Genomic DNA, 26,228 nt, shown 5'->3' with positions numbered 1-26,228 from the left:
GATACGAAATTTTAATAAAATTTTAGTATTTAATTTTTCATGCAAATGGTCACTTCTTAAAAGATATTATTTTCAAAAAAAAACACGGTATTTTGTGATTTTTTTGTTTTTTCAATAAATAAAACTCGTATAGAGTAAAAAGTCATACAATATTTCCCTTCGTTTGATTCCCATATTTAAGATTTCAATAATCAAAAAACTCATGTAAAGTAAAAATGCATTTAAAATTTCATTTCACTTTTTTTTTTGAAAAATATTTAAATTTTATAAAATACCGTATTTTTGCGAAAATACCTAAATTTTCATTATCAACATATTGGAAAATATTTAAATTTTCAATATGTTGATATCCATATTGGAAATTTAAATATTTTCGCAAAAAATATAGTATTTTATGATAATTTTAATATTTTACAAAAATATATTTAAAGAAGCGAAAATGCATACAGAATTGCTTCGTTTGATATCCGTATTGCAAATCCTAAAAATTGGAATATTTTCAAAAAAATACGAAATTTTATTAAAATTTTAGTATTTTACTTTTCATACAAATGGTCGCTTCGTAAAAGATAGTATTTTCAAAAAACATGTAATTTGAGATTTTTTATTTGTTTTTCATAAAAAAACTCGTCTAGAGTGAAAAGTCATACAAAATTTTCCTTCGTTTGATACCCATATTTTAGATTTCAGTATTTTTAACAAAAAACTCATGTAAAGTGAAATTGCATTTAAATTTCACTTAAATTTTTTTTTGGAAAAAAATATAAAAAATTTCATAAAATACCGTACTTTTGCGAAAAGACTTAAATTTTCATTATCAACATATTCATAACATAACATAACATTTTTATGAAAATTTAAGTATTTTCGCTAAAAATATGGAGTTCTGGTAAAATTTTAAAATTAAAAAAAAAGTAAAACAAATATTCACACAAAATTTTGCATTTTTTAGTGCTCAAATTTCAAATCATAAAATTTTTGATTTGAGTATTTTACAAAAAAAAGCTCCAAGAAAAAGAAAATGCAAACAACATTTCACTTTCTTGGAAACCCATATTGCAAATTATGGAAATTTGATTATTTTACGGTATACGGTATTTCAGTGAATAATTTATTCATTTATCGATAAATAACTTTGTACAATAGATATTTTGGCTTAACATTAAAACTATGGAAAAAGTACCTAACTTTGCCGAAGAGACCAAATCGATCAGATTTATAATGGATTTTTATCAAAATAAAATAATAAAAATATAGAATATCGGATTTAAAAAAAAACCTTCCCATTGTTGGCAAAAGATCAAAAATCATGAGGCCGAATGGACCATATTTTTGCTTTTTCCCTTTCAAAAAAATCATCACCAAATTGCTTCATTGAAACATCAAACCGAGCTGACCAGAATATCCACTTATCTCACAATTTTGTATTAAAACAGGTTTGAGCTCTTAACAAAGTTATTTGCAATTTTGTTAAAGATGTGAAATTCTTTGCATTAAAATCAAAATGTAAAAGTATTGTTAAATATCAAAAGAAAATAACACTTCTTATAAAATGTTCCATCAACTGCCACAACTAACTGAATACTGTGAAGCATGGGGCAAGTTCAAATTTTCACAGACAAAGGCGGGTAAAAGTCCCTGGATTATTCACAGGTCACTGCACACCGATCGATTTTCGCCAGACGAGGCTGAAAATCCCAGCTTTTGGCAATCACAATAGTTTCTTTAGCTTATCAAAAGTTTTTAAAAAACATTTTGAACAATAATTAAACAAAATAACTTAAAAAATCAACAGTTTATTAACTATATAAATTTCGCACCAACTTCACCAAAAGTCCACCTACCTTGTGCAAACGCCGAGCTGCAAATGTGCTTCCTGTTCTACAACCGCGCGACTGTTGCCTACTTGCAGGCGGCATCCTCTCTCCCAACCAAAATCGAGAGAGTCCACCCCTGCGAGCGCTGACAGTGCGGCGGCGCGAACAACCCTGCGCATTTCTCTCCCGCAAAACTCAAAGCAAGCGGGCGCATTTCGCGAGTCCCCCTCTCGCGCCGAAGAAAGTGAGAGAAAGAGCAAACGAAGCAAGCCTGGCGAAGACGGCGGCCTTTGGTGTTGGTGCAGGTGCAGAGCGCGCTTCATAGTGAAATTTTTCTCCAGCCGAGGCAGAAGCAAAACGCTGCGACGCTCGCTCGACTTCTGCTGTCAAAAAGGGAGGAAGACATAGTGTGTGAGGGGGATTTTTGGGTGTTGAAAATTCGGCAGTTTGCAGTGTCCGTAGTGGTGTGAAAAGTGGTTCCGGAAGGCGCCCAGCGGCCAGTGCAGCCCGTGTGCCGTAAAGTACGTGGATTCCGAGGCAGGTTGGGGGCGAAAATCGAGGTTTTTGTGCACCCTTCTTGGGTGCGCGCGGTTTGACAAGTGGAAAAAATGGAGTGAAAATTTCTTCCCCCCTTGCGTGTTCGCCCTAGCGCTCCGGGGCCGCTCTTTGCCATGGTGATGGGCCAAAGAGGGGCCTACTGCGATGGGGTGCGCAAGGGTGGGGGGAACTTTTCCTCTAGTTTTATTGTTTTAACTATTTCGGAAGCTAAATAACCATTCTAGTTGAAGGGTAAACTGTAAATTTGGCTTCCCGTCTGCAAAAAAACTAAACAAAAGAAAACAAGAAATACAGTTTCTCGAGCAATTCTGAAGAGAAAAACTAACCAAACCTGTAGTTTTGAATTAAAACAAATCGATACTATCAATTCTAGTGTACCGTTCTGGCATCTGTCAATAGTTTGTAAGATTTCCTGTGACGATTTTGCTATAAATTCTCGGCTAACATTTTCACACCCATTTTTAGGTACGGCAACAATGGCGGATGCGCCAACCCATTGTAATATTGCTGGTCTATTATTGATTTTTGCGCTTGGGTTCGCCCTTCCAACGGCACACAATGAAGGGCCAGCATTGTAACCCTCCCCCTACGAGTTGTGTTCTTGCGCAATGCGAACGGGACGCCAATCTCCGTCGATAGGAGTCGATTTGGCGGAAAAGTGTTTGCCGAAACTCACGCGCCAGTCAGTTTATGAACTGATGAACGGATTCATGCTTGCTGGCGGTGGGGGCGAATACTTTGCGACGAATCGACATGTCATCTACAGTGGTGACAATGGTGAAAGAATGGACGATCTTGGATTGGCGGCCCATCGGATGCTCTTGGATGCAACATTGTTTGAGGTTAAATTTGGATTTTGGACCGGAAATACGATTTGAGATCAAATAAGTTTAAAATCGTGAATATAATGTATATATTACGTGGTATTCGATTATCCGAAGGTTTGTATAGGACTTTGGATAATCGAATCACGAACAATTTCTTTTTTACTTTTAACATCAAAAATGAATTCTGCGACCCAATTTAAGTCATATTTGAATAGCTGATTTTCATCATTTCATCCCCACGATATTGGCCGCCAACTTGGATTTAAAAAAATTCTAAATCACTTCAAAGTAGTGTAGGGTTGTGGTTTGGTTGTGGGTTCATACTTAAGCTCCACAATCAATAATAAAATGAAAAAAAAAGTTTTTTCCTGATACAATTATCCAAAGATTCGATATCCGAAGTGCAATTTTTCTGAGGCCTTCGGATAACCGAGTCTGAACTGTATCTTGTATTTTCGGGAAAGTATAATTGTCTAGTCGAAGTCTCATTCACCAAGGTAATTCTCTATACAAACAAATTCTCCATACAAATTATGGAGGAAAATTATTCAGCATTCCCTGAAATCTGGAAAAAATCTATTTGCAACTTGATCTGACGACCTTCCAATAAGATTTAAGTTACAGCCACTTGATATTTTTAGCAATCGTTGAAATCAAGCAAAACAAAGCAAATGGACCCAAAATGATTTGTAATGAAACAGTCTGTCCTGCTCATTCCTAATGTAAGTATTCACAGTTGTGAACCAGGATAGTCTGCTTTAAAATTTCGATCTGAAGTTGTTTCAGCAACGAGTTGCGTAGGGAAAAAATACCCTTTCTCGGGCTATTTCAATTATCAGAACTAAGATCATGAATAAGGTTCTATTGCCCTTTGTCAATTTGTATGTACAGCGGTTAACATGCTTAAAAACCTTTTCTGATCACCTTTTTTAGTTTTTAATAAAAAAATAAATAAATAAATAAAACAATCATGGCAAGACAACATTTTATGATGGATCAACTATGGTCCCCTTGGAACGAGCTGTGAAATAAGATACTTTCTGTCATCAAAGGCCGCGACGTTAATTTTTCTAAATTGATTTAAAAATCAACTTTAAACTTCTTGTTGTCGTATAAAGGGACATTGTGATGAGAAAAATAAGCTTTATCGTAGCACTCGTCTTTCTCACGGTCTCTGGGCTACTGTCCTTCGATGACTTTTTCTAGCTCTGTTAACATTTTGAACTTGTGCTTTTTTCCTACACGTTACACGCAAAGATGAACAAAAGTTATTGTCCGGATTGCCTCAACGTACACGCGGCAAATCCGCCTCGAAGTGCGCGCCGCACTTTCGGCAAATGCGAGCTGTCAAATCCCATACTGTGCGTTTTGATTTTGGTTGTTCTTCTTCGAATAGCTTGGCATTGTTGGCAGGAATGTTTTTTTTTTATTGAACTAAATGTACCGTCAACTGGGGCGAATTGGGACACATGGGGCGAATTGGGACAGCAGTTTGAACCATGTTAGAGCAAAATATTTTTATTTTTCTGGTTGGTTTCGGATAGAACAGACTCAGACCAACAAAATGTGTACACCCATTTCCAAATGTAAAACCTTTAAGTGCTCTAAACACTGCTGTCCCTATTCAGACTGTAGTCCCGATTCGCCCCAGATGACGGTACTGAAAGAGTGAATATTGTACGTTTATGGAAAAAGTCCGTGCTTTTAAATGAATAAGAACAGAATAAATATTCAACTCAAAAACAAAATGCATCATTGGCCCAAGTCAAAGTTTCTCGTTTATTTTAAGCTAGTTTTTGCAAACTTTTACGATAAAAGTAGGTTACTTTTAGCGTTACAGTTTTTTTTTGTGTGCCTCGGTCGAATTTAAAACAAACTTAAATATTTTCCCGGTTGATCGACCAAAGTTTTTAAATGAGCAGACATTCCATCTTTCTTATGCTGAAATTTTATTAAATTCGGTTGAAGCTCGTACGAAATGCCAGCCAATTGAATTTAGAGAGAGATGGAGTAAATCGCTCAACTCTAGAGTTTTTGTTTGAAAATGTCCAATAAACAAACTTTTCAATTTTTGCTTTTTGAGTGCTTTTGAAAACACCTTGAATAAAGTAAAGGTAATGTAAAAAAACACAAAAAAAAAATGCACATATAGCCAATCTTTCTGAAATTATTTACGACGGATCATCATTCTGCTGAACGTTGCTGCAAAACTCCATCCTGTCCAGAAGATGGCATAACCCTCTTTGTTTTTGCTGTATGGTCCATTAAGTGAACTGGAAGCAAATTATCGTAAGTGAAACGAAACTTGCATGTTTCACAAACTCTTACCTTCTACCGCAGTTATTATACCACCAGGCTGCTCCAGAATGATGGATCAAAGAGCAGCTTCCTTCCGCGGCGTCATTGTCATTATCAAATGTCGAGAATTTACTATTTTGGTGGGGCCTCAAACCATCACCGATCGTGCCGGTGTAGTTTCCCAGGTGGGACATCCGGTACTTCTCTTCCTCTCCAGCAATCTTGAAGTCATTGTATCGAGCATAGCCATATCTTCCTGCTTCGTTGATAAGCTCAATAATTAGCTCGAAATCGCCACTGGACGTAATCAAGTGCAAACTATCCAACCCTAGCCAGAACTCGTTGGATTCTCCGACGGTTCCAAATCCATCTTGATATTCCTTCCAGGTTCGTATAAAATTTACCGAACCGTCTGTGCGTTGCTGAATCACCAACCATCCTCCGAAAAACGAGTTCATATCGCAATACACCGCGACAGGAACCGACTTGGTGGAAAGTTCTAGCTGATAAACTCCGGAATCGATAACTTTCATGCAGCAGTTCATTGCAGGCCTCGGAGGTTTTGCTTGATGTTGCAAAATTTCACTTGAAGAAAGTAAAAATATTATTTTTTGTTTAGTCATTGAACATTACCTTGCACAAACTTGGACATGTTTAACATTGAAGAAACGCCGGCTAGAACTTTATCTAGCGTTATCTCGTATTTGTCCTGTACATAAGTCATTTGCTTCACAAGTTTCTCAAGACTGGAATAATGTAGAAAAAGGGAAACTATTAAACTGTTAAAATTCGAACGCTATCCAACTATACCCATGGTGGAGTTGATCAAGTCGATGTTCAAGAATTTCGTAACCGATAGCTCCGTTAGCGACGTCTCCATTTGCAAAGGAGTTTAAAGTTAGCTCACCAAAAAATACTAGAAGGAAGACCACAGCTTTGTTCAACATGATGTTGATTGGTTGGTAATCTCGCGCTGAATGTGCTTCCCCAAGCCAAACGGTTCTATATATTGTATTGGGGGGATTTTCAAATAAGATAAGCTGCAAGTCAGCCTTGAACTTAACGTCCCAAGTTTCAATAAACTGTGTGTGTATTCATATTGGTCACGCTGGCTTCATTTTACTTTAACAACCGATTACAGATGTACAGCATTCAACAAAAAGGATCGAAAAACGTGTGTTAAAATTCAAACCAAAATTCGTTGTAAAGAGCTATGGTGTGCAGCCTACAGTAGCAGAACATCGGACCATCCAATCACTACACAAACCATTCCATACGAACAACTTGTGACCGATGTTTGACTGACCTTCACAGAGGTGTGCAAAATTTTATCTCACAATCAATGCCTTCTTCGACTAATGCAATCAAAACATCTGAGAAAACCATCAAATATCAGTTTTTTGAACATGGTAATAGGGTTAGGACCCAATGTTTTTTTTTTATTTATTTTTTTAATGTACGGTCATCCTACATATTCGAAACACTTTTGTGATAATTTGTCAATTGCATGCCAAATGCAACTTTTCTGTCAATCCTACTTTTTTTAAGAACCTTCATTTCTGGAGTTTTTTTTTAAAGGTCCAATAAACCAAATTTCCAGTTTTTGCTTTTTGGGTGTTTTTGAAACCGCCTTGAGTCAGGGGTATTATAAAACACCCAAAAAGCAAAAACTGAAAATTTGGTTTGTTGGACCTTTAAAAAAAAACTCCAGATTTTGACATTCTCTTGCTCACTAGTACTTTTTTAACAAAAAACTGCATTTCAAGACTACATTTTATCCTGAGCAGCAAAACTGTGCCTCCAAATTGGCGTCATCCATAAAGTACGTCACGCTCTAGGGGGGGGTCCGTGAGACTGTGACGTCACGCTAGACTATTTCTTGAATACTGAAAATTCAGTCTTAAAATATATCCAGATTTATAAGCGAAGATGGCGTTACACACAAAGAAAAAATACTGTAAATTTAAAAAGATCGTTCGTTGGATTAAAAGTTCGCGTTGGTGAATATTCGTAGAAAGTTCAAAAGTTTCACCGAGAAATGGACTGCGGACCCTCAAGACATCCCACACTGTCCCGTCATCACTTCTCGTCGTTTCCCTCTTCCGTCGGATCCTTCTCCTCGCCGTTAAAATTTACTTTATCGTACTTGTTCAAAAAGCGTATGTAAATCTGCTCCAACTTCAATCTCGTCTACCCACCCCGGGCCACCACCACCGAATACAACCGGTGCAAATTCACATCTGCATAAATGGCGTCCTACAAAAACAAACAAAATCAAACACAAACGCCATCAAACACCCAAGCTTCCTACTTACCCATTTCGATCGTGAAACAGCTTCAGATCCGGCAGGAAGCTGGTCTAATCCTTTTGACAACCAACTTTCCCCTAATCCCCCAACCTTGTTCCGCACCATCCTCCTTCGAAGGTATCCGCGTTCAAGTCCTGGCTGCGGACGCGTTCTGTTTTGATTGACGTCGTGGACCACCACTCACTAACCACCGGAATCACCTAAACGTTTGTTTACATTTTGGACTTAGACGTACACGGTTTCACGAGAACAACAAAATAATAGAAATTATGCAGTCGAATTAAAAGTTAAAACTTTTAAATCAGTTAGCAATGAGATTTTCAAAAACTGTAGCAGTAAAAGTTTTCATTTTCAAAACAAGAAAAAACTTTAAATGTAGCAAATTTTAACCACTTTTTAATTAAAAAGTAAGTTACTTTTGTCATTACCATAATATTTTTTTGTGTGTACGAATGGTGCACGCCCGAAATGTCTACATTGCGCTGTGATACCAACATTAGAAAGAAAAGTGTGGCTGTCATGCCATGGCTTGACAAAATCGTGGGCCTACACTCAAAGTAAAAAGTATCCTTTTTTCAAGTTCACCCGTCGTCACCCTTTAAAAGGGTATCGAAAATGTACTGAATTTGACATACCCTTTTAAAAGGGTGACGCCGGGTGAACTTTAAAAAAGGATAGAAAGTATCCTTTTTGAGGATTGAATGTACCCTTTTGAGGGATACTTCTGACTTTGAGTGTCCCTTCAAATTTGACTTTTAAACTTAAAAATCAAAAATCTCATAAAAATGGAGTATTGTTTTCTTTCAGTATATTTTTTTTTGAAAGCCCGTCAAATTTCCTACAAGTTTGTTTTTGACCGCTTTTTGATACGATGCAACGGCTTCGAGATACAGCAATATTTAAATTACGAAATAACAAAATATTTAAAACCCTTACGCCCTTCTCAAATGTCATTATCGAGTGAAACTGGCTCCATATACGCAAAAATGGCTTATATAAGCATAGGATAACATGTCTACAAAGTTTCATTGAAATCGGAGAGGGTCGGGAACAACCAATTCCATGTCTAAAACATCACTAAGCTACAAACCTTCAAAGTTTGGCATTTTTTCGAAAAAATGGCCCCGGCAAAATCAAATGGCGTCTCGGGCGTCGCGAGGTGCGACGCATATCATTTTTGCCGGGGACGATTTTTCGAAATAATGCCAAACTTTGAAGGTCTGTACCGAGCTCCAGGGTGCTCCAAACTTCAATGTTATATATACCAAAAGATGCGCAAGGATCCTACACGTCAGTGATGTTTTTGGTAAACGCATTGGTGGCCGAAGTGCCTCAAAAATAGACATTTTTGAAAAAAAAGTATTTTTACGTGTTAAATCCCATTTAAAATTGAAGGGCGGAGCGCCAGCTCCTGTTACGTCCAATCAAACTCATATGCCCACCGGCACAAAAAACCCCTGAATGCCCGCCAAAAGTCAATTTTGTTACACTCTACATTATTTTGTTACACAGTTATTATTTTGCTAGAAATATGTACTCCTGGAGAGATCCAAAGTTTGTTTACATCCGTAAGAAAAAAGTGTTCCGAATTTGTGGATTTTAAGGGTTAATATTTTTCCATAAAAATTTATATAAAACGTAGAAAATCACCGTCGGTCAATACATCAAAGACCACAAGAAAAGCTTTCACCTGAAGGTAAAAGCAAATCATTATTTTCAACTATCGATTTTATATAAATTTTTGAACATCGGCCGATCTGTAAACCGTTCCGAATATGTGGGATAACTGCACAACGGTCAAAAACACGCTTAAAAACCATTTATGATCACTCTTTAAGTTTTAATGCAAAAAAAATAAATTAAAAAAGAAAACGACCAGACAACATTATACGGTGGGTCAACTATGGTCCCCTTGGAACGTTTCTGTCAAGAAAGGCCGCGAAGTTAATTTTTTAACATTGATTTACAAATCCATTCTAAACCCTTTGTGGTCGTGCAAAGGGTCATTGCACTCAGAAAAATGCGCTTTATCGTTGTGAACACTAATATCAGCAATCTAAGCTTAATTTTAGGACCCTATTCAGGGTTAATTTTCACAGAAAAGTGATATTCTGAACAATTTTAGTACTCAAAAAACAAACATTTTCGTTTTTCAGAAGTGACGTTTAAATGTTTGGCCTTGAATAAACAATGTAGTTCAGAGGTAGCAGCAACCGCATGAGTATAAAACGGTTGCTTCACGTGCTCTTCAAGCATGTGATCGATCTTGGGATATTCCTTTGCGCCTCTTTCCCAAAATACTTTCCTCGTGTCTTCGCATGTAAAATAATGCCCAGCCGATCGGTATAGGGGGATGGCGTCGCTATTTTTAGACCACGTTTTCCACTTTTTCTCATCGAAACCGACTACTTTATCGACTTCATTTTGCTGGGCGTGATAGGACGCCGTCTATTTTTAGACGATGACTCAGCACTTTTCCACTCTTGCACTTAAAAAAACCAGATGGCAGCACGATGTAACGCCACGTCCCTATTGCACTGCAGTCCAGTCGCATTGTCCAGATCAGAGCAAAGGGAACACCGCTAAAGTAGCACCGCAAAAAGACAATTGTCTTTAAAAGACCCCGCGCGGCAAATAATAGCTGCTGGGAAGAGCTTGAAAAATGACACGAAAAAATTGTCACCGCGGTTCTAGCGATACATAGCACACAAGGCACAAGGAAAGGAGTTTACAGCATCTGGATGGAACAGCACTTTCTCTCTCAATATGGACTGTGTTATAGATCTGGAAATGCTTAATAACAGTAAAAATGGGTAACACGCTACAATAGTTCTCGTAATCAGGATTAAGTGGCTTAATACTCAAACAGAAAAAAAAACAATGTAAACAACAACAAACACGTTTTGTTGGGCTGACCGTTCTGTGCGGTGCCACCACAGACAACAAACGTTTTGACTCGATACCGCCTTGTGTAAAAACATGAAACGGTTTTATCGAGAATGGCAAGCCGTGTGTGTCGTTGTCGTCGCAGAGGAGATTTGACATCTCTCCCGCGCTGCTCTCAAGTGTAAACAACAATATTGAAAAGCACGTGGTTTGGCGCAAAGTTTCAAGCCCTTTTTCTTCGAAATTATTTTGAGTATCGCTTCATAAAAGTATTAGTTAAATTCAGAGCAAAAAAAAAAATATGAAAAAGATTGGTATCATCAAAACAGTCATTGGCCGAACCGTTCATTGTCAAAATATTCTCACCCGCGTCCAAACAGCAACTCTTTTCAGATTCCGTTTTGTGCGGATGTTCGAACACAAACCCAAGTTCACGCTGAGTTTCAAACTTGGGTTTGAACTCTGGTGACAACAATTGTTTGGTTTGCACGGTTTTCTCGGCTAAAAACGATTTTTTTTTGTCTAAAAATGACATGGATTTTAATAAAATAACTTGTAAAAGCTCAATCAAAGCTCATGTTTTGCTTAAACCTTTTGTTTTAGACAAATGTTCAAACACGGGTTCAAACAATTGTTCGGCGAACCCGACGAACCCTGTTTCAAACAGAACAGTGTTCAAGGTCAAACACGAATGAAGGTTCAAAAGCAAACCGTGTTTGCCAGCGTACTCGTCACCAGGGTTCGAATTCAATGACTGCATCAATATCAAGTTGGTGCGAATGAGAATACGGCTCCTGCATAAGCTGTTATAAATAAACATGTTTTCAGCAGTCTGGCAAGTACGTGTGTCGAACTGTTTCTGACTTAATTCCCTTTATCGCACTTACAGCAAATTACAGAATGTGACAACAATGTATGCAGTTTTTTTTGTTTTGTAATCTAATATAATCAAACTCAAGCGCAGCCAATCTTTCGAGAGGATCCTAGAGAAAGCCTTAGGTTAGATTACGCCTAGTCTTCATTTTGTCATTTTTTAACATTGCACAAGAATGCACAGAAACATCACAAACGTTAAAGCGGCCAGGCCTACTGCGTAAATTTAACCACAGAGATAATTCGTTGAAATGGGTTGAGTTTGAGCACGGAGTGTTCATACAAAAACACAATTCTGAATCTACAGGAGAAGAAGCACACACCACCATACGCTCCGAGATTTTGTTTATTCGTTAAAAGCACCATGCTTAGAAGTTTCGGTACTCCGGGCTCCTCTGGGATGGGACATGGTATTTCCACGAATGCTCTGGACACTATTCGCCTTAGTTATAGCTATTGGAAGCAACAGTATTCCTAATTCACAAGCACGCGGGATCGAACCCCGCTTCGAGCGACTTTGATTTTTCGTTCATATTCAGCATTTTATGTTTCTATGTTCTTAACTTTCTCGTTGGGAGCAGATGGGAATCGAACCAAGAACTTTTCTGGATCTTTGAAGGTCACGACGATTTGTAACACTGTGCTTAGAGTCTTCATTTCTTGCGACCAATTAAAGTCTGGAAGAGGTCCTCAATTGTGTTGAATACCAAAGCAACTTTCAAGTTGTGCGATTAGTTTCTACTCTGAAAATTGATCAAAATAAGTGAAACTGATCACTTTACTTGCAGGTTCAGATACTACCCTAATTCACCATGTCCTCGAAACGCAAATCACCCCCGAACAAGCTCTCCAACGCCGGTTCTCCAGCGTCCCCACCGCAGCACGAGAAGAACAACTTCAAGAAGATCTCGCTCAAGAACGAGGACCTGATCCGCTCCTCGCCGGTGAAGGAACTGAACTGCGCGTTCGACGCCAGCTTCCTGTCGATGCAGAAGATGCAGTCCCAGCTGGAGCCCAAGTTCGTCAAGAACGAAATGCACAACAGCGGGGACTACATCATGGGCGGAAGTCCGCACCACCACCAGCAGCAGCTGCATCACCACCAGATGTCCGGAGGTCACCTGTTTGGGGGAATGCCCGGCGGAGCAGCCGGAGGTCATCCGCTGATGATGGACGGAGACTTCCACCAGTTTAATCTGCCCTTTCTGAACGTGGCCAGCTACATTCTGAAGGGATCCGATCCGGCCATCGGGAAGAACGACAACTACCAGCTCACGATGAACCTGGACAGCTTGAACATCTCCAACAACCAGGCGGAAATGGCCCACCAACAGCAGCAGCAGCAGCAACAGCCGGGACCACCCCGCAAGATGAACAACTTGATACTGAACCATTTAAAGTCCATTGTGGACAACTTTGACAGCTTGAATAACAATGTTAATGGTGAGTTTCGCCTTAAATTTCGGATATGCTTGAGAAATTCGTTTCACATCACTAAACACACACTTCTTGACTGTCACTTTCGTCACTCCTCCCCGCCTACTCAGATAAAAACTCGTACACCCCACCGCCGCCATCGATGCCAACTTCATCACAACAACAACAAACGTCATCCGCCATCAACCATAACAACAACCACAACCACCACCGCGCAACCCCGGACGAACCACCGTCCGGCGGTGACGCTGCGAACAACCACGACGACAAGCAAAACTACGAGGGGTTCCGCTCGCGGCTGGACGAACGCATCAGCAATCTGCAGCTGAGCAAGCGCGAGATCAACCTGATGCGGCTCAACCTCAGCCTGCTGGACTTTCCGAACGAGATTCCGCCGAGCCTGCTCAACAACAACTCGGGCCGGAATTATGGTGGAGGCGGTTACGACGGCAGTAGGCCACCCGGGGATGACCTGAACTGCAGCAATGCCTCGCAAAACAATGCCAACATTAAACTGATTAAAAGGTTATGCGAACGTCACAACTGTCAAAATTGGAACGTTACAAATGTGTTTTTTTCTTCGTTTTCGCAGAAGCTTCAAGGAATCGCTGTACGAGAAGGAGAAGAACATCAACCGGCTCATCATGTACTTCACCATCTGGCGCGAGATGCTGCTCAAGGCGGAATTTGTAAGGCTCGGCGGGCTTAAGGGATCGCGACGACGGACGCGAGATTCTGAAAGTGGATTCAACTACTGTGATACGGCGGCGAACCAAGTGATACTACCAAACGTATTTTACCACCACATTGTTATACAACTTCTATGACGAACCCATCATCCTTTCTCGATACTAACCTCTAATTTGCTATATGTGTATTTGTTTTTGATTCCAGCTGAAAATCGAATTATATATCTGTGATACTATCAAACTGGCGAAGGGCCCCGGAGGGGCCAGCACCCTGCTAGGTGAATCGATTTGGGTCAAATGTGATTTTCGTTTGGGGTTTTGATTTTTACTGTTCAACTTTGATCGTGGCGTACTGTTAAAATTGAGACGTCAAACATTTTTTTATTTTGAAAACATTGTGTTTTGAACAATACAATACAATTCTGACGTTTATCAGACCTTACCTTTAACATTATTTACACGGACACGTAAAGTGTGTCAATGTAAACATCGGTGAAGGTAACCTTCTGTCAAACGCAGGGTTAAAAGTTTATTTTCGTGACACTGAGTTAAAAACTCTCTATGGATTCATAACCTTCGGACATAAATTCTGGCAATTTTCCTACAATCATACATTTTCTACCTTTAAAATTTCCATTTACTGCCATGTCATTCCAAAAGATTCTAACAACTTCATCTTTTACCCCGTTCAACGCCAGGCCGACAACAAAAAGTACAAATTCAACAACAATTCCAAATCGAACCTGGACGCGGCCGCGTCCACGGTGACCGCTGCTCCCTCCTCGACCGTGGTCAGCACGACGCCTCCGCACGGCCAACAACAACCTCCCCAACAACTGTCCCTGGCCGCAACGAGTTCGCTTCCCCGTCGGAGCGACGCTTCCGGCTCGACCCCACCGACCCCGTCCGGCGGCGAGGATGACGTACCGCTGGATGATAACTGTATCCAGCGGTACCGGAACGTTTTCCAGGCCATTTCCGGCAACAGTGGGGGCGAAACGAGGAAGAAGGGTTCGCGGAAGCGACCGCCAGGGTTCATGGACGAGCTGCTGGACGTGGGCCAGGAGGAGGACAAGAGTTCTCCGGTGGATTTGCGGTCCGGACCGACGACGCCCACTTCGTACGAGTTGGAGTATGACGGGGGAGGAGGAGGAGGCGGCAAGAAGGAAGACCAAAGATACTTGAAGGATGAGGCACCGATCAATTTGAGCAAGAGGAAGAGCGATTACAGTCCGATCCGGGAGATGGGCAACGGTGGGAAGCTGGGACTGTTCCAGCACTGTGATTTGGACGGGGATGGGATGCGGATGGACGGGGTTGGGTCGCTGGGTAACGATCGCGATCTAGCGGATAAGTATTTGCTCAAGCCGAAGCGGGAACGGTTGGATCCGGAACCGGTTGTGGGTGGGTTGTTCGACTACAAGCCGGATGGCTTGAAGGCCAAGCTCGGGTTGTACCATCAGTCGCCGAGTCCGCACCACAGTCCGGACGGGATGGGAGACGGAGGGTACTCGCTTCCGCAGCCGTTCTTCATCAAGAATCCGGATCTTCACGGTGGAAACCCTCCCGGACTTGGAGTTCCCTTCAACAGTAACGCCATGCTGGACAACATGAACCGACACCTGATGCGACAACAGCAGCAGCAGCAACAACTTCAAAACACTGTCCAAGGAATGCCACCTGGAGCGAGCACCGGAAGTGGAAGCGGAAGCAGCAAGAAGGACAAGTCAAACCACCACCAACAACTAGCAATGGACCTGAACCCCGGCGAACTCAACACCTCGCGCCGTTCCGGAGCCGAAAAGAACCACATCAAGCGCCCGATGAACGCGTTCATGGTCTGGGCCAAGGACGAACGGCGCAAGATCCTCAAGGCCTGCCCCGACATGCACAACTCGAACATTTCCAAAATCCTCGGCGCCCGCTGGAAGGCCATGACGAACCTGGAGAAGCAACCCTACTACGAGGAGCAGGCCAAGCTATCCAAGCAGCACATGGAAAAGCACCCCGACTACCGTTACCGACCCCGGCCCAAGCGAACCTGCATTATCGACGGCAAGAAGATGCGCATCTCCGAGTACAAATGTCTCATGAAGAACCGCCGCCAGGAGATTCGGCAGTTTTGGACGCGAGACTACGACGGGGCCAGCGATCAGAGCTGTGGCCCGATGGACAAACCTCCCTCGGGAGCGCCCGGTTCCACCGGTGGAGGAGGTGGCAGTGGAGGCGGCGGCGGGAAGGCCATCAAGAATGAGGCCATGTGAGGGATGGTGAGTGCGGTGGCCGGATTGGGCACCGTACCGCCGTCCTTTGAGGAGGATAACTGTGACCAGCGGCAAAGTCAGCCGTTGTGGAGGCCATAGATTGGGGTTTTTTCGCTTTTGTTTTGGGGCTGTGGAAGATTTCGGGGAGGGACGGGTTTTTTGGAAGGGGGAAGAATCGATTGCAGCAAGATATTTTTTTTTTTTTGAGAAAAAATAAATTATTGGAAGAAGAACAATTGTTTTCTTGTTTCGACGAAAACCTTTTCACTACAAAAAAATAAAATTAAATAGTTAAAAAATTTAATGATTTAATAATTTAATAATTTAATAATTTAATAATTTAATAATTTAATAATTTAATAATTTAATAATTTAATAATTTAATAATTTAATAATTTAATAATTTAATAATTTAATAATTTAATAATTTAATAATTTAATAATTTAATAATTTAATAATTTAATAATTTAATAATTTAATAATTTAATAATTTAATAATTTAATAATTTAATAATTTAATAATTTAATAATTTAATAATTTAATAATTTAATAATTTAATAATTAATAATTTAATAATTTAATAATTTAATAATTTAATAATTTAATAATTTAATAATTTAATAATTTAATAATTTAATAATTTAATAATTTAATAATTTAATAATTTAATAATTTAATAATTTAATAATTTAATAATTTAATAATTTAATAATTTAATAATTTAATAATTGAATAATTTAATAATTTAATAATTTAATAATTCAATAATTCAATAATTTAATAATTTAATAATTTAATAATTTAATAATTTAATAATTTAATAATTTAATAATTTAATAATTTAATAATTTAATAATTTAATAATTTAATAATTTAATAATTTAATAATTTAATAATTTAATAATTTAATAATTTAATAATTTATTAATTTAATAATTTAATAATTTAATAATTTAATAATTTAATAATTTAATAATTTAATAATTTAATAATTTAATAATTTAATTATTTAATTATTTAATAATTTAATAATTTAATAATTTAATAATTTAATAATCTAATAATTTAATAATTTAATAATTTAATAATTTAATAATTTAATAATTTAATAATTTAAAAATTTAATAATTTAATAATTTAATAATTTAATAATTTAATAATTTAATAATTTAATAATTTAATAATTTAATAATTTAATAATTTAATAATTTAATAATTTTATAATTGTAAAATTTAATAATTTAATAATTTAATAATTTAATAATTTAATAATTTAATAATTTAATAATTTAATAATTTAATAATTTAATAATTCAATAATTTAATAATTTAATAATTTAATAATTTAATAATTTAATATCAGTATTTCCCTCCGTGTACGCACGAGTGCAAGCAGCAGTCAAGTGCTCAGTGCTCCATCGTTTTTTCGAATTTTTTCGCCGTAATTTACCGTGATTAGCCGCGAGTTTGCTCCAACAGCATGCCAAGGGCCGGCCGTGGCCGTGGCAGTTCGAGTGCGGCCTCGAAAAACCCGCGAAGTTCGTCTACCGGCCGTGTGCAAAAAGGTAAACAAACCAACGCCGCGTCGACCGCCATCGCGCCGGGGAGTGTGTGCGCCAAAGGATTTGACCCCAAGTTATTACACCCTAATTACCGTGTCCAGGGCCGCAGCCCTATAAGGCTCCGTTCAGCTACTTCCGGCAATCCGTCGACCGATGGCGCTTCAACATCCGCCAACATTCCCACCAGTAACAAGTTCGCGAGACTGAGTGACGAGGAAAGCAACAACAACAACACCGACGGTAGCACTACCGACGACGACGACGACGATGGTCGTACACGGAAGAAAGTGATTTCGCCAAAAAAAGTAATTACTCCAAAGGAACGACGACCACCACCAATTTTTGTTTTGGACACGTTGGCGGACGATGTTGACGAGCAGCTGGAAGGCCTCGTGTACTGCCTCAAAATAAGTAAATCGTCAGTGCAAGTGTTCACATTTGACCAAAAGAACTTCGACCTGGTTGTGGAGAAATTGAAGCGTAAAAACTTCAAGTTCTACACATTCGACCCCGTGCAGAAGACCGCTGTTAAGATCGTCTTGCAGGGGTACCAAGACCGCCCGACCTCCGTCCTCAAGGAGCACCTCTCGGGTGTCGGAATAACGCCGCGAGACATAAAAGTCCTCTCGCGGAAGACAACCGTTACAGGTACACACACACTGTACCTGTTGTACTTCGACCGCGGCACCGTCAAACTTCAAGACCTGCGGCGGACTAAGGCGTTGGACGGTTTTTGGGTAAACTGGCGGTTTTACTCAAAAAATCCGACGGACGCAGCGCAATGTCACCGATGCCAGAAATTCGGCCACGGCTCGCGGAACTGCAACCTCCGGCCCCGCTGCGTGAAGTGCGGTGAGTCACACCTCTCGGAGGTGTGCGCACTGCCACGAAAGGCGGACTTGGGGGAAAACGCAGAACAAACCAAGCCGCGCGTAAAGTGCGCGAACTGCGGCGGTAACCATACCGGCAATTACCGCGGATGCGTCGCGCGGAAGTCTTACCTCGAGGAGCAGGAAAAGAGGAAGAAGAAAGCAGCAGCGTCCCACCCTTCTCAGCGAAGTGCGAGTGCAGCCGTTCCTGCAGCTGGCCAGCGAACGGTTCCAGCGGACAATTCAGTGTTCCCTCCTGGCTGGGGGCGATCGTTTGCCAGCGTGGTCGCTGCCGGTAGCGGCAATGCGGCCCAGCAAGAAGTCACCGGGGAAGATCTCTTTACCCTGCCGGAGTTCTTTGCTCTCGCGGGGGAGATGATGACGCGGTTTCGGAGCTGCCGTAACAAGGCGGAGCAATTTCTGGCCCTCGGGGAGCTGATGATTAAGCACATCTATAAAAGATAAAAAATTGTGATCTAGTTTTAAGCTTTCTCTTTTTCTATCCCATTTCCCTTGCAATTTTAGTAAGTTTTTTTTTCTTTATTTTTCTTACTCTTGTCAACACCTTTATTTACAAGCAATAACTGTTCCTAAATGGATTATGATGTAACACACAGCTGAAAGGAACTCCAAAACTCTGTTTTGTACCTCTAAAGAACTAATTGTATCTGATTATTCACCAATAAAACCGAATTTGAATTTGAATATCAGTATTTTAGTACTGTCTGATACTGCAATTGAACTAAAACATTTGTTTTTTTTTTTTGCAAATTGACAGCTCTGACAAGTAGTTATTTTTTGAAGTAACGGCTGTTTGCCAGTGACGTGCACGCTGACACAGTTTTAATCATAATTGCAAAAAATAAAGTCTTTAAATTACTTGTTGCTTATTTTCCGCGTGAATCCAACTAAAAACAAACAATCAAGTGTCTGGAAAATCTCCCACTTTAACACCACAAAAGCAAATCTGCACCCTCAACCGGAACATCCCAAAATTACACCCACTATCAACAACAACAGAAGAGGATGTTCAGTGGGGCGGTTTTTGCCGGCCCACCAGAATTTAATTTCATATCATCAATAATTCAACGGCAGATAAAAGCCCGCGTGTCGGTCGGAGCAACTTTGTATACACAAGGACGAAGGTGGAGGAAGTTACAACATGTGAAAGTGTTGCATAATTGATAGTACATTGATTACTGGATGGCGGACGTCAGGTGAAGGCTCTTCCCGGCACAAGCCGTTACGATGACCTTTTACGCGAGTATGGGGACGTTTCGGACTATTAACTGTGGTTGACCTTTTCGGTTGAAAATTGTTTATTGAAGTTTTCTCGAAGATTGATCGTCCATGTCGTCCGGAAATGGTGCAGCGTGAAAAGAAACTCAAATTTTGGGGGAAAAATACTGTCAAAAGATACTTACAGGAGTCTCGTTGAGCTTTCTTGAACTTCCGAAGTTCCAACCTTTTGACAGGATCGCTGATCTCTCCACCTAAATAACTCAAAAATCCCCAAACCAAAACATGGTATTCTTCCGTATCCACACTCTCTCTCACACAACATTCACTCAGTCCAAACCTGTCACCCGTCCCAGTTACCTGATCGACAACGTCCTTCAGCTTCAGGATCGCCACTCCGACCAGCCGATCCTCGCGGGCAAAGCAGTAATCCTTGACGCACGTGTGCAGCTCGAAGAACTCCAGCTGTTCCTCGTTGCCAATGATGCTGTAACGTCAACACAAATTTCAAACGTCAAAAAATTGTATGGGATTTGACATTTGATGGAGGTTTGACGTTTTCATACAGTGAGATAACCTCACATTTCTGCACCCTCAGCAAACGTCAAACGATGACGTTTGCAGCAAAGTGAAATGTCAATTCTGACAGTCATACGAAGGAAAAAAAAAATACTCACAAATGGAACGTTTCGTTGTACTTGGGCGACCAGTTGTTCGACTTGGACTTGGTGGCAAACTTGCGCTTCCGGTCGTTCAGGTGGGGCCCGATCAGGTTCACCTCGATGAACGGCCGGAACATGCCGGACGGAACCGTCCACTTGAGATCGTTGGCGGCGATTACTGCGGAAAAGAAAAAGTGAGGGGTTAGAATATCTCTAAAGTGTTTTGATTGGGAAAGGTGGGGCTACCTTTGACGGATATCTTCTGTTCGCCGTTCTCCGGGTTGGACGAAACGTCAATCTGGATCGAGACCTCACCGACCGAAGCGTCGTCGTGGTTGATGCCGCCTTCTGCAATTGCAAAACAAAAATGGGTCAACCGTAACGCCTGCGGCGTAACGCCCAACTGTCAAAAAACACTTACCCTCGGAAGCGCCCTGCCCTGACACGAACGACTTGATCAGCGTGTCCGTCGTCTGCGTGTACAGGCTCAGGGCGTACTTGAGGCTCTGCAGCTCGGACGACTTCTCCAGGAACGGCTTCTTCAAGCCATTTCCACCGGCGTGGAAGTACTGCTGGATGGTGTCCAGGGCGACCTCGAGCACGGCGCACTGCTTCGGCGAGAGGTTCTTCTCGATCTGGAAGAAAATTGAGGTTATTGGGAAGGTTTGAGTGGTTGAAGAGGTGGGACTCACCTCCTTGGAGATATCCATGACACCGCCAAGCATACTCTTGGCGTCCTGCTTGCCAGCCATGTGGTTCTTGATCAGCCGCGACATGTCCTCGATCTTCGCGTTGGCAGCCAGATTCTTGGCGTTGTCCGTCAGGTGCTTGAAGACCATCTACAAATCGGGAAGTTGCGTCAAATCTGTAAATTCTACAAAGAAAGTCAAAGCTCCTACCGTCCGGTCCGTCATCGGCGGCAGCACGATCGTCTTCTCCAGCGTCCGGATGACGATCTTCCAGAGCTCCTTCAGGAGCCGCTTCAGCACCGTCTTCTCGCAGGACTGGGCGTACATCGAGAGCGACCCGTCGAGCAGGTCCATCAGCGGCCGCAGCACCTCGTCCGCCTCCATCGCGATCATGTTGGCGTCGTCGGCCGGCGCCGAGTGGAACAGCGACGTCTGCGACTTGACCTGCTGCAGCAGGTCGCCCAGCTCGCGGACGCTGCCCGTGATGCGGGGGTCCAAGCTGTCAGAAAGAGGATTGGAGGTTAAGCTTATAACCCAAAAAGAGATGGTTTTCCGGGAGCGTGCAGTGATTTGTTAACATTTTTTGCAACCCTCCTCACAAACGTCAAATTAATACAAAAATGCTGCCGGATCTATTCCGGAAGATGTTATTGCTTGCAAAATACAATATTTTTGTTTACATTGTGAACAGATCAAAGGATGCCTTTGGCGAACAAGTGCGGTGTATGGTGACAGTTGTATGAGTGTTTTCATTGTTGACAGATGAAAGGTTGCGTTTGACGTGGAAGTGAGTGAGTGACAGTTTAGTGTAAGATCCGGTTGTCGGAGTTCGGATTAGTAGGCGGTTGGGTGGTCAATGATCGGCAGCATTTCTGGCAATTGATTTTCCGGCAAACAACATTCTGGCGCAAGAAGCGTTACGTACCTGATGGCGAACTGCGTCGCCAGGTCGTCCAGCGCGGTGTTCAGGTTCTGCTGCAGCTCCTTCAGGATGTTGGCGGCGTCCTCCTCCAGCTTGTCGCCCCCCATCGAGTCGAACATCTTCTCCAATTGGACCCGAAGTTGTTGGATATTGTTCATTAAAATACAAGCCTGACAGCAAAAGGTTAGGTTAGCTTCTGCAATTTTGAGGTTATGTAACGCTCTCTTACCGTTCTTTCTTCATGCGTGATATCGGGAAATTCGGTTTTAACTATATCTACGTAAGCTAGTAACACCTTTACGATAGTTTTGGCGAATCGTCGCATGTACCGCTTCCAGATCTCCGGATCCGGGCAGTCCAGTTTGCTAACTACGTCGAAGCACTGCGTCAGCTGGGTGAACACGTCCACGACCGAGTTGGAGAAGAGGGCGTGCTCGCTGCTCTTTTGGAACTGTCAAATAAGAAGCGTTAGTACCGTTATGGTCTTCAAGATGACCTCGAAATCAACGAACCCCGTCCTTCTTGTCCCGCTTGAACGCCCCGTGCAGGTACTCGAGCGAGACGTCGTCGTTCTCGTTGAGCCACTGCATCACGAACGGCTCGAACCAGGCGGGATACTCGGGCACGGCGCCCTTGTACGGTGGGACCTCCTTCACGTAGTTCGTATACAGCCACTTGACCTTGAAGTGCAGGTTCATGTACGCGGACGACTTGCACAGCCGGTGCTGCTCGTGCTCCTCCAGCGCGTACTTCATATCTATCGCAAACAGGCTCCACATCGTGGCGGCGGAGACCTGCGAAAATTTGTAGCGTAACGCCCAACTGTCAAAACAGACGTTACACGCCGTTACCACTCACCTGTCCTATATTAAGCTCCTGCGGGAATTGATTAAGCACTGCGCTATAACTATTCTTATCCTCCTCTATTACCGATACGATTAGTGCGATTAGTTTGTGCCAAAAGTCAACGTTCTCTAGCTTTGGTCCGTGGTCTTCCCCCTCGCGCTTCGCCTCGTTCGGGTCGACCTGTGAACGAAGCCCCGCATTGTTTACACATTTTGACAGCTCCGTGAAAAGAGGCGTTACGCACCTGAAATTCTCGATTGTACAACTCGTAGCAGTTCTCGAACAGGAACTGGTACGTTGAGCGTAGACAGGCCTTCACGCAGTCCTTGACCACTGTGCTGGCTCTAGGTGGGCTCGACAATTCTTGTACCTGCAGGCGACAGAGAGGTTAAGTTCCGTTACGCTTCGCGTTACGGGGACGGGGACTGACCTTCATGCGGAAAAATGTAATACTGGTTAGTAGATCGACCGTGGACTTGAGGTCCATCAGCTTTTCTTGGCTGGAAGCGGGGAAGTTGTTGCGATACATAGACAAATCGATACGGAGAGAGTTGTGTAACTGGTCCAATAGTTTTACGAATTTTTCTTTCTGCGAAATTTAAAAAAAAACAGTGAGGTTAGCCGCCATTTTGACACATTTTTGACAGTTCTCGAGCAGGTACTCACGCCAAAGTTGCTGGCGGCGAAGCGGTCACTAGCCGAGACGGCGCTAGAAGCAGTCGTGTGTGCGTAGTAAGCGTTAATGTTCGCTAGTAAGGTACTCATCACGGCCGGGACGCCCGCGCACAGGTACTTGGTCGAGAGGCAATGGAAGTGCGTCATCGCTTGGTAGATGTTCTCGATGCCGTACCGCATCGCGAACTCGTCCACGATCTCCTCCGGGTTCTCCTCGAAGTAGATCTTCCAGCCGTCGTCGCCCTTGGTCTGCGGCAGGTTGACCTGGGGACAAACGACACGATCTCGTATTAAGAATTGTAGAATTTTGGAATTTTTTTTTTTATTTGATTTTTTTTAATTTTTTTTTGAATTATAGGAATGTCAGGTTTGTTTTGATTTTTAATAGTTTTTCAGATTTTCTGGATTTCTGAATAGTTGTAAATTTTCAGAATTTTATTTTTTTCTTGGAATTTTCAATTTTTATAAATTTTTAAAATTTTTGGAATTTCAGAAATTTTTAAATTTTAGGGAAAGTTATTTGAATTTTTAGAATGGAGTACCCGCCGTCGAGCAGTTTTTGACAGCTCACTCTGTGAGAAATATATAGTACAAAAAAGCAAAAACTGCTCAAGGGCGAGTGCTCCATTATAAAATTCTGGATTTTTTTTGAAATTTATATGATTTTTGGAATTTTTGAATTTTAGGTTTTTTTTGAGTTTCGGAAGTAATGAAATTTTATTTTTTTTTGTAATTCTTTACGTTTTTTTTTACAATATTTTTTTTACTAATTTTTTTATTTTAGGTTTTTTTTTTTAAATTTTAGAATTTTTTGTATTTTTTGGAATTGCTGCAATTTGTAGAATTTTTCAGATTTTTGATTTTTTTTAGAATTTTAAAGTTTTTGAAATTTTTGAGTTTTTTTAAATTTTAATTATTTTGGATTTTTTTTAGAATAAACATTTTTTAATTTTTTGAGAATTTTGGAAATTTTCAAAATTTATTGAATCTTTGGAATTTTAAAAACTTTTTAATTTTCAAAACCTGCAATTTTTGTTTTTGTTTTGAAATTTTTTGATTTTTTTTTGTGAATTTTTAATTTTTGGTATCTTTGGAATTTTTGGAATGTTGGGTATTTTTTAATTTTTGGAATATCCTTGAATATTTCTTAATTTTTAGAAATTTTTTATATCTTTCTGGATTTTAGATGTTTTGAATTTCAGGATTTTATGGTTTTTCAATCTTTGGAATTTAGAATGTTTTTTTTTTAATTTTGGATTTTTTTGGATTTTTCTTGGAATTTTTTTAATTTTTTTTGATTTTTGGGAATTTTTAAAATTTATAGGATTTTAAGAAAACTGGAAATTTTTAAATTTCAGGATGTTTTGAAACTTTTAAAATTAGTTTTTTTTTAATTTTGGACGATTGCTTTGTTTTTTCATAATTATTAATATTTTTGATTTTTTAGAAATTTGTTTTTTTTTTATTTTGGAATTTTAACTTTTTTTAAGTTGTTTTTTTTTAGAATTTTTGGAATGCTAAGGGTATGAGGAATTTTTAAAATTTAGAATTTCTGTGTATTTTTTGAATTTTTGGATTTTTGCAAGTTTTTGAAATTTGTATTATTTTGGATTTTTTTTAGAATGTTTTTCAATATTGGAAATATTTGGTATTTTTGGAATATTTTGAATTTTGGGAATTTCTAAAATATAGGATTTATGAAAAACCACAAATTTTGGAATTTTTAAAAATTCAGGGTGTTTAGAAACATTTAAAATTAGTTTTTTTAATTTCAGATTTTTTGTTTGTTGTTTTTTTTAATTTTCAAAATTTTCAATATTTTTGAATTTTTAATTATTTTTTAAATTTTGGAATCATAAAATTTTAATTTTTGTTTAATTTTTTGATTTTTTTTTTTTTTTTTTTTTTTTGTGTGGCAAATGGGCAGTATTCATGATTGCTGAGAGTCGCAGGACTCTCGCCCTTTGCTATTAGTAAGTATCCAGCAAAGCAAAGGGTATAGCATGCATTTGATACTGTCAACTCCCATTCGGCTGTGTTCTCGTCGCTGTCATGTTGTAAACTGGAGCCGAGGGAGGTCCTGTTGTGAATTCTAGTTGGAGGTGGTCCGAAGATCATTGAAGAAGGTAGAATTCGCCATCACCCAAGACACGAAGGCACGAAGGATAGACCATGTCTTGGGGGGTGAAAGGATGATAGGATTTAGTGATAATACCACAATTTAATATTTGTCTTTCTCTCTTATTTCAGACAAAATGTCTGGTCCGAGTCCAAGGTGTTGCAGAAATCTTCTACTATACAGAATGGGGTCTTCCTTCTATCATTTCCTATATTCTGAAAAAGGTGGTGCTCCGAATGTGGACATATAGTTTATCACATTTACTCCATACGGTGTGAACGTGACATGCTGTTTGTTTGCTCTTGGTGCATTGGCTATTTTCAAAAACAAGCTAGATTTTTCCTATTCTTTTAAGACAAAATTTAGTAAAATCTATCCATCTATTTACTTTTCTATTGCTATAACTTGTCTCTAACCCCATAAACTTTAACTACTCAATTATTCTAACTTGGAATCGCAATACATTATTGTAGAAATGTAACTGCTGAAAATAATTTGGTAAGAAATTTGGGCATAACTGTTAATATGATTAAAGGTACGTTCAAACTGTTTTATTATATATGTTAGCTATTCAAGTTTGTTTGTCTTGTCCCATATTTCACAACTTCAGTTGTTTTCTAGTAAGCTTGTAACGAGAAGCTTGGTAGTTGGTAGTTCTGAAGGTTTCTTTATTCTTTCTTTCTGT

General features: G+C 40.1%; 2 protein-coding genes across 7 annotated transcripts in view; one reads left to right on the top strand and one right to left on the bottom strand.

Moving 5' to 3' along the window:
• Positions 1–26,228, bottom strand: part of LOC120413281 (protein unc-13 homolog B) — a 207,299-nt gene that overhangs the window by 1,610 nt on the left and 179,461 nt on the right. For all 4 annotated transcript variants that reach the window (XM_052706610.1, XM_039574014.2, XM_039574015.2 and 1 more), the window contains 13 exons: positions 23,416–23,688; positions 23,180–23,338; positions 22,994–23,119; positions 22,762–22,929; positions 22,416–22,697; positions 22,133–22,354; positions 21,907–22,073; positions 21,192–21,480; positions 20,985–21,131; positions 20,714–20,927; positions 20,539–20,640; positions 20,308–20,470; positions 19,991–20,117 (listed from right to left, as the gene is read on the bottom strand). In XM_052706610.1, coding sequence (XP_052562570.1) covers positions 19,991–20,117; positions 20,308–20,470; positions 20,539–20,640; positions 20,714–20,927; positions 20,985–21,131; positions 21,192–21,480; positions 21,907–22,073; positions 22,133–22,354; positions 22,416–22,697; positions 22,762–22,929; positions 22,994–23,119; positions 23,180–23,338; positions 23,416–23,688 — 2,439 coding nt within the window. The remainder of the gene's footprint in view (positions 1–19,990; positions 20,118–20,307; positions 20,471–20,538; positions 20,641–20,713; positions 20,928–20,984; positions 21,132–21,191; positions 21,481–21,906; positions 22,074–22,132; positions 22,355–22,415; positions 22,698–22,761; positions 22,930–22,993; positions 23,120–23,179; positions 23,339–23,415; positions 23,689–26,228) is intronic.
• On the top strand, positions 1,849–16,150 carry LOC120413283 (uncharacterized). Of its 3 annotated transcripts, none has more exons than XM_039574018.2 (5): positions 1,849–2,338; positions 12,357–13,011; positions 13,116–13,530; positions 13,598–13,781; positions 14,393–16,150. In XM_039574018.2, exons 2-5 carry the CDS (start codon positions 12,381–12,383, stop codon positions 15,956–15,958), a joined length of 2,796 nt encoding a protein of 931 aa, XP_039429952.1. In that variant the 5' UTR covers positions 1,849–2,338; positions 12,357–12,380; the 3' UTR covers positions 15,959–16,150. The 3 variants fall into 3 exon arrangements, with proteins under 3 accessions (XP_039429952.1, XP_039429951.1, XP_039429954.1); XM_039574017.2 differs by having other exon boundaries at positions 13,598–13,796; XM_039574020.2 differs by having other exon boundaries at positions 13,598–13,694; positions 14,393–16,149.

The sequence above is a fragment of the Culex pipiens genome, chromosome 1 (genome assembly GCF_016801865.2).
Source record: "Culex pipiens pallens isolate TS chromosome 1, TS_CPP_V2, whole genome shotgun sequence".
Taxonomy (NCBI): Eukaryota; Metazoa; Arthropoda; class Insecta; order Diptera; family Culicidae; genus Culex; species Culex pipiens.
The sequence above is the reverse complement of the archived record's forward strand: the minus strand, read 5'-3'. Positions and strand labels throughout refer to the sequence as shown.